General features: G+C 36.5%; 1 protein-coding gene across 2 annotated transcripts in view; it reads left to right on the top strand.

Moving 5' to 3' along the window:
- The first annotated feature begins 7,137 nt into the window (after window positions 1–7,137).
- LOC107090754 (keratin, type I cytoskeletal 50 kDa-like) overlaps window positions 7,138–12,048 on the top strand; it is a 14,313-nt gene continuing 9,402 nt past the window's right edge. Inside the window, exons 1-8 of one of the 2 annotated variants that reach the window (XM_015384315.1) lie at window positions 7,138–7,552; window positions 7,701–7,783; window positions 7,893–8,049; window positions 8,643–8,804; window positions 8,897–9,022; window positions 10,625–10,845; window positions 10,950–10,966; window positions 11,074–11,179. In XM_015384315.1, coding sequence (XP_015239801.1) covers window positions 7,199–7,552; window positions 7,701–7,783; window positions 7,893–8,049; window positions 8,643–8,804; window positions 8,897–9,022; window positions 10,625–10,845; window positions 10,950–10,966; window positions 11,074–11,171 — 1,218 coding nt within the window. In that variant the 5' untranslated portion in view covers window positions 7,138–7,198 and the 3' untranslated portion in view covers window positions 11,172–11,179. Of the gene's footprint in view, window positions 7,553–7,700; window positions 7,784–7,892; window positions 8,050–8,642; window positions 8,805–8,896; window positions 9,023–10,624; window positions 10,846–10,949; window positions 10,967–11,073; window positions 11,180–12,048 lie in introns of those variants that run through there. The other variant, XM_015384314.1, reaches the window with a different exon arrangement.

The following is a 12,048-nucleotide window of genomic DNA, read 5'->3' on the forward strand; positions in this document are numbered from 1 at the left end:
TTAATAACCTTAAGGATTACTTAACACAGTTCTCCTCCCCCAAAACAAGGTTTTTACTTTCGTAGATCATTATCAGATAGTGCAGTTGTAAATTTTAAAGAATGTGTTTCACTTTCTTACTCCTCTTTGTTGCTGAGCAGTGTTGCAGAGGGTGAAAGTTTAGCTTGTTCCCCATCACAGGTTGATCATTTTGTTGATGGGGTTGCTAGTTCTCTACGTACTGCCTTAGACAATGTAGTAGAAAGCTGGCTCCCTGGTTTAATGCAGAACTGCACAGAGAAAATGGCGCTCTACATGCTTAAGGGAATCCTACCTGGTATGGAAAAATTGTTTACTGCTGTGTAAGAGGACCCTTCATAAAGCAAGAGCAGCATATTTATCCTCAATGATAGAGGAGCATAAAAATAATCCTATATATTAATTGTTTTATGTGATCCATTATAAATTTATAAGTTTATCTCTGGAAGGTGAGGCAGCATCTAAGGTAGCCATAGAAACTGAACCGGGTTTAGACTGCTTTGATCCAGTTGAACTTTCAGAGTCATCAAAACTATTGTTTTCATCTCAGCCTTCAACTTGGATGTTAGATCCACTTCCAACCAGGTAATTTAAGGAGGTATTCCCTTTGATCTCCTCCTCCATTTTAGATGTGATTAATCTATCTCTGTTGCAGCGATATGTACCAAAGGCTTTTAAGGTTGCTGTAATTAAACCTTTACTGAAGAAACCATCTCTTGACCCAGATGACTTTTTCAATTATAGACCTATATCCAATCTTCCTTTCCTAGTTGCCAAACAATTGTGTGACCACTTACACCATAATGAACATTTTGAAGAGTTTCATTCTGGCTTTAGAGCTCATCATAGCACTGAAACACACTGGTGAAAGTCGCTAATGATATTCTCATGGCCTCAGATAATGGACTTGTATCTGTACTTGTGCTGTTAGTCTCAGTGCTACATTTGATACAGCTGATCATAATATTATTTTAGAAAGACTTGAATATTTTGTAGGAATTAAAGGAACAGCACTAGACTGGTTTAAATAGTATGTATCTGACAGATTTCAGTTTGTTCACGTTAATGATCATTCTTCCTCATGCTCAAGGGTTACCTGTGGAGTACCACAGGGATCAGTGCTAGGACAAATGCTATTTGCTATATTTATGCTCCCATTTGGTAGAATTATTAGACAACATGGAATTAAATTCCACAGTTACATAAATTACAGGCATGTCTTGAATACATAAAAACCTGGATGACTTTTAACTTTCTGCTCCTGAATGCAGAGAAAACAGAAGTTGTAATCTTTGGACCACAGTCTTTGATAAAAGAAACTGATTAGCCAGTCACTTCATTTGTATAGGATTAAATTGATCTCAGAAAATAAAGTAAAAAACCATGGTGTTAGTTTTGGTCAGGACCTGTCATTTAAATCACGTATTAAAGAGGTCTCTAGAATGTCCTTCTGTCATCTGTGGAATGATAAACGAGTAAATGAGTGATGCTGAGAAAAGAGTCGATGCATTTTTTAGACTATTGTAATTCTTAACTATCAGGAAGTCCACAAACTGTAGCTAAAAGCCATCATAAATGCTCTAACCAGAGTTCTAATGAAAATTAAAAAGAGAGATCATATCTCTCCTATCCTGGCTTCTCTTCATTGGCTTCCTGTTAAATCAAGAATAGAATTTAATACCGGTATCCTCCTTTTCACATATAAACCTTAATTGGCCAAACTCCATCTTATATCAGAGATCTGATTGTTCCTTATGTTCCTAACAGAGCACTTTGCTCTCAATCTGCAGGTTTACTAGTGGTTCCTAGAATTTCTAAAAGTAGAATGGGAGGCAGATCTTTTAGTTATCAGGCTCCTCTCCTGTGGAACCAACTACCAGTTTCAGTCCGTGAGGCAGACACCTTGTCTACTTTTAAGGATAGGCTTAAAACTTTCCTTTTTGATAAAGCTTATAGTTAGAGTGGCTCAGATTATGCTGAGGTATCGCTGTACTTATGCTGCTATAGGCTTAGACTGCTGAAAGACATAGGGACCCCTATTTCATCATTCTGCTTCATTCTATCTCTATTCTCCTACTCTGCAGTCCCTTTGTTTCAATCTCTAACATTATGCTCTTTGGTGTTTCTCTTAGTAGCTTTATCTGGTCTACTCCTGTTTGGCTGTGACACCATCCCGGACAGAAGTATCAGCTGTGCTGCTGCCATCAAAACCTTTGTTTATAGATGTTCGAGACCGGCCTGTTTTTAAGTGTAGTCTTATCTCTCTGACTGTGACTGGCTAGATGTGCTCTCTTCATACTCTGACATGGGCGTTGGCTCAGATCTCATCTGCCTGGCTGTATGTTTCCTGGACAGGGTCGCCTGTGGAGCTGGTTTACAGTTGCCTTTTGTCACTGTGCTTCTTTTTCTGTCTGCTTCTGTCACTTTGAATCCCAGTCGGCCTCGGCAAATGGTTGCCCAATTAAAAGGGAGATTTTCCTCCCCACTATCGCTACAAGCATGCTTAGTGTGAGTGATTGCTTTTGAGTCAATGAGTTGATGCCATTAACTGGTTTTCCTTAGATAGAAAACTTTGAATCAATTTGGCTGTATGATCTGGTTGAACTGTAAAGTGCCTTGAGATGACATGTGGTGTGAATTGGCGCTATAGAAATAAACTGAATTAACATTAAATTGAACTTGGACCTACCTTAGTCAGAGATGAGTTGCAACACCTTTTACAGACAGAAAAGTCAGTTCTCTAGAAACCTCTGTCAGTTCTGCTGTCACCAAGAATACTTTTTGGCATCATTCTTCACTTTCAACTTCTATTCAACTTTTCACAATAGATCTCTGTATTTATTAAAATGTGACCTGCAAGTTTGCATCTATAAACATTGCATAAAAAATCTAATGAAAAAGTTGTGATTTAATGTTCTCCATTAAAACGCTGACTTGACTTTGTAATAATGTAGGTAATGTATCTTTCTTTCATTTCTATACTATATTTATTACAGTTGATATTTGTTCTTCTTAAAAAAATTGTTTATACTCAATGTTTTTTGTGTTTATTTATTGCTATATATTGCACCAGTTACTGAGTAATTCCTTTGGAGTCTGGAAAAGTCTGGAAATTGATTGAATATTTGACACATTTTGATAAGTATGGGAAAATGAAAATGGATTTTATTTTAATTAACCTAAGTGTATTTGACTCCTTTTGCTTTAACTTGTGCAGTCCTGGAATGACTGTAGTTCTTGTATATAGTAGTAGTTGTGTAGTACTTCAACTGCCAACTCAGTTCACACTACTTTTTTAATTTGACTTGATTTTATTTTAATGGTGCTTTTGACATGTTATCTTAGTACTGTGTCTGGATCAATTCTTTAGTATAGAGGGCAAAGACTTTTTTCATTCCTATTTGTTTGGTCGAACATTTTCTAAGAATTTCTCCACTAAGTCTCCCCTGAAAATTTCCTCAAGTCTTTGTGCTAGGATCCCCTCCCTTTATTTGCTTCCCTGGTATATGTTTTACAAAGTGTGTTTTTGTACTTTTCACAATTATGCAAATTATGCTCAAATCTATATCCTACTAAAAGAGACATTGAAACTTGGGTGAGGTTTATCATCCTTATTTAAATGGGAAAACAACACAAAAATGTCGTCAGAAATATTCAAGTGTTCTTGAATATGTTTTTAAAATTAAGATCAGAGCAGTAGTTAATTTACTTCTACTTTTAAAGATGAATTGCTAAAATCAAACCTACCTTATAAAAGTATGATTTTATTTCTTTTGGTCACTTTCTTCTGTCTCTGGAACTGACTCAGAACACTGCTGCCAATCTGCTAAAAAGTAAAAAAAAATACATAACCACATTACTCCCACATTGTCTTTCCTGCATTGGCTGTTTGAATGCTCTAGGATTGTCTTTGCGATCGTACTTTTGAATTTTAAATATTCAAATCATTAGGCCCCTCATGCTAATATGAGATTTTATGCTAGCATATATAAACTTCGACTTAAACAATGGGGAATGTTGCAAAATAGCTTAAAACCCATTACAGACTTGTCTGTTTGACCTAGGTAGTTTCTAATTCCCTTTGCGCAGATGCATCAGGCTAAGGGTCTCTAATGGAACTGAGGAGCTCCTTCAGTAGCAAACCCACTGCATCCATGATGTGTGGAGGCACGATTCAGAACTCCCTCTAGCAGCTGTCAGGCTGTCAAACAAAAACCTTGTAGCTGAATACTCACATCATAGACTAATCAAATGCACCCTTATATTTTGTATGTTTATAGGCATGTCAAGGTGTGTGTGTGCTCTGTTTTTATTACATTGTGGGGAAAACTTTCAGGGAAAATGGTCCATTTAGGGGACCAGCAGTTCCTTGTGGGGCCTAATGCCTGGACCCCACATAGCAAATTGCTGTTTTTGGGTCGTGGTCACAATTAGGACTCAGGTGTGAATACAGTTTAAGTGTGGGTAAGGAATGACCCTGAATGGTTAGGGTAAAGGTCACTTTTAGGCTGTAGAAATTAATGAAATCTAATAAAAAGGCCAAGCAAAGATAATGAGACATCTTGGTGTGCTCGTGTGTAGGTGTTCATGTGTACATAAATATATTCAGTTATGTGTATGTTTTTATGCACTTTGAATTGAAGGGGCGGACCTGTTCGTTCGTCCGGTTCAATTTACATGTTTCTAAGCCAAAACAAGGCCTTGTTTTTTGGTCCAATCTATAAAGCCTCGGACTCAATGCTATTTCCGACATTTTGAATTGAAAAAGCTTCCTGGATGGGAAGCAAAACTTGGAATCAAAGTCCAGTGGATTGTTTTATAAACTTATTTGGAATGACTATTACCTGGTTGACTGAGACTCTTTACCTGCATATGTTTAAGTAGTTTCTACAGGGAGTGGCAGCCTAGTGGTTAGGGCGTAGAGCTTGAAATCATGAGATTCTGAGTTTGAGCCCTGCTCCCTCAGACTGCAACTCTGGGTCCTTGAGCAAAAGACCCTTAACCCAACTCTGCTCCCCAGGCGCCACACAATGTTAGCCCACTGCTCCCCAAGGGGAAGGGTTAAATGCAGAGAGTACATTTTGTTGCTCTGTACTTATACCAGTGAAATGACAATAAAAGCTGGAAAAAGAAAGTTTGTTACTTTACTTTCTGCTGCTCTCTTTATGTTCTCTCCACATTTTTGTTTGCAAATTCCATGCAGAAAGACCCCGGACTGGGATTCAAACCAGGAACCTTCTTGCTGCAAGGCAGCAGTGCTACCCACTGTGAAGCCAGTGATTCCCAAACTTTCCTTGCCCCCTTTTGTTTTACTTTTTTTTTTTTGCCCAGCATAGGCGGTTAGTTGTTTTCTAATTTGAGGAGGGGAAAAAATGATAAAATCGATTTAATGATTTTTTGTGTTCAAATACATATTTCAAACAGATGGAATGGAAATTTGTAGGAGCCCTGGATAGTTAAGCAGGCTAACAATATCCTTAACAATTTGTAAATTAAGATAAAGCATTTTTTAAGGCAACTGATTGTGACCTCATCGTCTTTATTTTGGCACCTTCACCTTACAAATTCATATGTAGTTAGTATGCTGTGCACTTTGCAAAAATATACAAACCATAACTAAATCTTGGCACTGAAAGCATATTGCTTTTTTTTTAAACATAGAATAATTAGGAATTATTTTAAAAAAGACAGTGTTTTAGTCATTCAGAACTTATGTACAAAGAACTGTTTAATTCTTGAGTTAACAGTGAGCTGGGGAGATAACATAAGATGAATAGGACCTATCCTTTAAATCTCATCTTTTGGTGCAGCATCTGTTATTTGATAAATAGCAGTATAATGCATAGTGTTTTGCATTGCCCTGGGACAAAATTTTTGTTATTATCAGTTTAAAAGAAAGAAAGAAGAAAGAAAGTTGCTTTGGGAACTTTTTCTGATATGGAGATTAGAGATCAAAAATCAGGGGGAAAACAGGAACCTTCAGGCTCCATGACACAACTGCACAGTTTCACCCTGTGATATGTCCCAACACTAAACAGCATTCCTTGACCACAATTTTCAATGCAGTCTTTCAAAGGTGACCAAATAACTACTAATAAACCAGTGGACTTTCTTAACCTTAACAAACACTGTTATTTAAACTTTGTGCTTGTGGTCTGATAAAACTGACCACAAGCACACAGTTTTCAGCAATAAATCTTTTCCAAATAGTGAATATGTGGTAAAAACAACTTACCTGTTTTCCTTCAGGTAATGTTTTGGATATGTGTGTCCTGAGAATTCTCTTACAAGCAAACAGCATCAAGAACTATTTGAAATACTAAGACATATTAGATTAAAAAATATGCTGACCTTCTGGACAGGGTTATGCAAATTGATCCCTATTGGATGATTCAACAGGATACTGATCAAAAACACTCGGTCAAATCCATGCTGATACTTCTTAGCAGATAAAGATTAAAGACTATCTGAAGTGTGAGTTTGATTCATCACAATAGATACACCTGTTACTTTTTATTTTGCTCATCTTGATCTAGTGAGACCAATACTGATAGAGTGTGCTGTAAATATATTACAAGGTGTGAAGCACTGCAGCCTTTTTGTTGTTAAAAAAACAGAATCTGGAATCACAAGTTTTACTTAAAATGAAAGGAATGACCCCCACCCTTAACACAACAATTGGCCTCCACACCCAAGATGATGGAAAGTTTCCAAAGCAGTTTGTTTGAGAGTAAAAACCCAAGCTGTCTTCTTTCCACTTTGGCAAAATGACCAAATTTAATCTATTTTCAAAATAATATTAAGTGGCTTTTAAAGTTTTGCTTATGTTTATTCAGTTTTCATCTTTTATCGGATCTGCCCACAAAAATCGATATAACTATTCGCATCCAATGACACCCATTTGGTGATAAACTAAACAATGTGGAATGACAAGTTTGACTTGAAGACTGAAGAGTGACCCCCACCTTTGTGCAACCATCTTCCTCCACACCCAAAATGATGGAAAGTTTGCATTGCAGAAAGTTGGATATGTTTAACATAATTTATTTTAACAACCGAAACTCTAGGCCCCTCCCTCTTTTACTGCAGGTGTTCACTATATAAAAAAGGGGTCTGCTGATGTTCTGTACTGCGGATCTTCTCCAGATCTCCTGACCCGTTCAGATTGGGACTCTCCAAGATGTCTTTTACCTCCAGATCCTACAGACAGGTGTCCAGTGGCCAGAAGACCATGAGTGTCTACGGTGGTGCGGGAGGTCGGGATACCCGTATCTCCACAACCCATACTACCTGCTTACCCTATTTAGGAGGCAACAATAACACCGATGGACTTGACCTCCATGTTGATGCCAACGAGAAGTTCATGCTCCAAAATTTGAATGACCGTCTGGCCTCCTACCTTCAGAAGGTGCATTCAATGGAGAAGGAGAATGAGCGGCTCGAAAAGCAGATCAGAGAATGGTACTCAAGTAAAACTGTGATCACCCGTGATTACAGCAACTACTTTGCCACCATCGCTGACCTGCAGGATAAGGTAGGAGGGAAAAGACTCGAAAGGTTACTTCTAACAAGGGCGAATGTTTTTAAACATCATCCCGTTAGAAATTTAATATTTTCCACTGATTGCAACTTCACATCAACTTGTTTTTTTTTTTTTTTACAAATTTGTCTTTCTTCTACAGATCCGAGATGCCACCACATTTAATGCCAAGCTCTACCTGGAGATTGACAATTCGAAACTGGCTGCTGAGGATTTTAAAATGAAGTGAGTGAATTATCTAAGTATTTGTTCCTTGGTGTCCATTTTATCTTTTATGTCATGCTCTCAAAGGGCCCTCTGACTTGTTCTACCTTCTCTTGATAAATCTTCTCAGGTACGAGAACGAGCTAAGCATGAGACAGGCTGTGGAGGGTGACATCGCTGGATTGAAGAAGGTCTTTGATGATCTTAATCTGCAAAAAATGGATCTGGAGGGTCAGTACGAGTCACTGAAGGACGAGCTCATCATGCTGAAGAAGAACCACGAGGAGGTAAGGCAGCAGAAAAAGCCTTTGACAGGGCATGAATCAAGATTTACAAATAAGTTAAACTGACTTGCTTCCATGTTTCAAGATACCTGATACAACAAAACAATCATAACCAGTCGCTTCAAGCCTTCATGACATTGAGGAGGAGATTAAACCATTAGACTGCTGTGATCCAGGTAGAACAGAGCTTTAAGAGTAGATATGAGGACCATTGATCAGCACTAAAATACAACAGGGAAAAAAATTAAATTGTTTTAGTTCATCTTCATTAGTTTATGTGTACTCAGTTATTGATGTTTTACAAGAAGCTATTCACTGAATTATTCAACTATTTCACTATAACACCTCCCTCAATTGTTTTAAAACTAAATCACATATTAGCCCTTTTTTATTCCTTATGAAAAAGAGGAATTATGCATAAAATCAAAATGGTGCTTCTCCCAGAAGGTACCCTCCCTTCTCTTCAATCAGTTCCTTGGATTCTTTTCTTCCTCCATCAGCTGGAGGCTGCTCTTTGTTTACGTAACACCATTATACCTATCCCAATTATACCTGGATAATAACTTAAAACAATTTGGTTCTATTTCCCCCTGCAGGAAACATCTCTGCTGAAGACTCAGGCGGGTGGCCAGTTTAACGTTGAGGTGGACGCTCCTTCCCCTGTAGACCTGAACAAAATCATGACAGAGATCCGTGAGCACTATGAGGCTCTTATTGCCAAGAACCGCAAGGAACTCGAGTTGTGGTACCAGAACAAGGTGAGTCATAAAGCTGCATTTCTAAGTCTTACAAAAACCTATCAATAAAAGACTGAAGTGGTAATCAATGTCAACCTTTTGTGTCTTCCCAGTGTACAGTGGTGGAGAATAAGGTAGAAGTTAATTCATCCAGTCTTGAGTCATCCCGCCTTGAGATTAAAGAGCTAAAGAACACCCTTCAGTCGCTTCAGATTGAACTGCAATCCCAGCTAAGTATGGTATGTTTACGCTCCAGCAATATTCATTAAAGCGTTTATTCATTTTCTTTATTTAACCAATTTGTTTCCTTTGCAAAAGATTAGCCAAACCAGTTTAAATAAAGAGAGTACATGCCAGAGTAGCAACCATACCCAGAAACACTTGCACACATTTTGCCTAGCCTCCAGAGGTTTTATTAGATCCCAATGTTTATTTTGGCACACAGACTTAAAGTACGGTTAAAAGATTGCTGCAAACAACACAAACTGAAAACACCTAAATTCTTTCTTTTACTTTTTAAAGTTAAAACCTAATTTCCTAAATGTCTGCTTACTGATAATTGTGACATCCTTTTTTTTTTTTTTGAGATAATAGCCAAAAAGAAAGACTTTTCCATGATCTCAAGCCACTTAGTAAGGCATGCAGGGATGATGAACCATTGATATATTACCACTAAAAGGGTAGACAATGGTTCCTAAATATAGTTTTTGAGAGACAGTTCAACTTTTAATTACATAATTTCTTCAGCACACCTTAATCAAATAAATGGCCAATTGCCAAACTTCTGCACAGCTGAATGACTGAATGTTAACAAGAACTTTTGGTTCAGGTGTGATGGAGCAGGGATGCATCGAAAAGTGGAAGTTATGTAATCAACAACAGTTGGAAAGGTTAATCCTAAAAGTTTCAGTATTATGTGGAGAAAAAAAAACTTCTGATGGAATTTATACTGGGGTAATTGTTTTTAAAGAACAATAAAAAAAAATCAGCCATCAATTCAAAATCTTGAATATTTATGAACAGATACACTCATTTGAATGAAAATGTTTAGGTTAAACATTCACCATATCAAATTTGATTTATTTGAGTACCGGTAGCAAAAAACAAAAAAAATATATATAAGCTGTATTTTCTTGAAAATCAAGTTGTAGGTGTAATCTACTGTTCGTTTTGACTCATCTTTGGTTTGAATTGAATTAAATTCACTTTATTCATATAGCGCCAATTCACAACAATTCAACCAGATCAAATAGTTTTAAAGTTTTCTATTTAAGGGAAACCGGTTGATTGCATCGACTCATTTGGTTTGAATGCCCTGAGGTAGATTATTTATAGATGTCAGAAACAGTTAAAGGCCTGTTCCTTAACCTTAAAGGTTCTAACACACCATATTTATGTCCTAATAGCTAATAAAAAAAACATGAATTTTTAGAAAGAAAGTTAAGCTCACCTGATCTTTGCCATTTTATAAAGTATATTTGTGTTTGGGTGTTTTGTTAATACAGTAAAATAATGATAACATAATTAAATAGGCTGCTTTTTTTGGTTAACTTTTATATGCTTCTGTGCCGTTTTTGATAGCAGCATAAGCAAACCCTTGCATGCACTATAGTTAGCTCAATCTAGAGAAAAGAATAGATAAAGAATGCAGCATTCTTACAAAGTATATAAAATGTGTACATTTGGATTCAAAAAATAAGTTGATGGTGCAAATTTCAATTAGGGATTGTTGCATTTCACTGTTTTTATACAGTAAATTTAAAGCTGATGACATTAAGTACTCACCATCCATTTCTTTTTTCTTTTTTTTTATATATATAATTTGAAACCTTCCATGACAGAAATCTTCTCTTGAATCAACTCTGCAAGAGACTAACGAACGCTATGCAGCCCAGCTAGCAGGTCTCCAGGCCTTCATTACAGGCCTAGAAGATCAGATGTTAAATCTCACCAACAGTATCACTGAAATGCAACTGAAGTACGGCACGCTTCTGGATCTCAAGACCCGTCTGGAGGCAGAGATTGTAGAGTACAGGAGGCTGCTAGATGGGGAGATTGACAGGTGAGAGCTGGTCAAGATGTATAAACAAACAGGCGAAATAATGAGAACATTACGAGTAAAATATATAACTAACTTATAATGTTTCTCTTTCCAATCAATTCCAGTGAAAGCTCAAAGCAAGGTAAGAAACATTTTTATTTCCAAAGCCAATAAAATATTTCCCTTTTGTAGAAATAAAGCAATAATAATAATTATCCTAATAATAATCAATTTTTCCCCCTTTTTCAGTGGTTACTAAGACCATCACTGTGGAAGAGACCTACGTGAATGGAAAAAAGGTTGACTCCTCCAAGAGTGTTGATGTGGATGTGAATCAGATGAAGTAAAAAGAAATCAAAAGAGTCAACAAATTCAATAAAGATCCTGCAGTTAAATTAACCTTGTATGTGTATTTCTTGAAGGCATAAAAACCTTATCAAATTATTTTTTTTGCACTTTTTGTGAAAACTGGTAAACACTGGTGTTAATTTATGGCCATAGTAAGGATAAATACCACTCACCTCAACAGTCTCATCACTGTTTAGAGTTCCACAGTGAAACCTAATAGAAATACTCAAAATGATTAACGAAAACAAGCAGAAGAATCATTTTTTACAGAACTTTTGTGCAAAAAGTGATCACATGTATACATACAGTATTTGTTCTCTTTGTACGTGTAGAAGGTCCTTCTTAAAATCCAAGAACATTACATCTTTAGTGATTAGAGTGTTTAGATAATTGATCATAGATCAGTGAGGTTATGAGAGATGATGGGACAGTTTGTTTTGCGCCTAAGTAGGTAAACAAGATATCCTTTCACTGAGTGTTTACATGGGACTCAAACAGCAGGGGAAGACAAGTGTTTACACAAACTAATATTGTTTTCCTTTATTAATATGCAAACAAATCTTACATTGCATTTATATCATTGCATTGTCCATATTTAGCATGAGGTCAGCTCATATTTGATAGATTTCATTTGCATCACATTGATGTTTATTCTGAAAGATCAGGGGCTTATGCATAAAAGAGTGTCATACTAAAAAATAAGTCATTCAAAAAAATAAGCTTAAGTCCAGTTGCATCTGATCTAAGCCTGTTTAATGGTTAATCATTGTTTTACCACTTGCAGATAATAAAAAAATGGTTATAGATTCCAATTTTAGATGTTAAAGTAAGAAACATATTACATTTAGTTAGATAATCTTATTAAGTAAACCTCTG

Source organism: Cyprinodon variegatus, unplaced genomic scaffold (genome assembly GCF_000732505.1).
Source record: "Cyprinodon variegatus isolate N-32 unplaced genomic scaffold, C_variegatus-1.0 Scaffold310, whole genome shotgun sequence".
Taxonomy (NCBI): domain Eukaryota; kingdom Metazoa; phylum Chordata; class Actinopteri; order Cyprinodontiformes; family Cyprinodontidae; genus Cyprinodon; species Cyprinodon variegatus.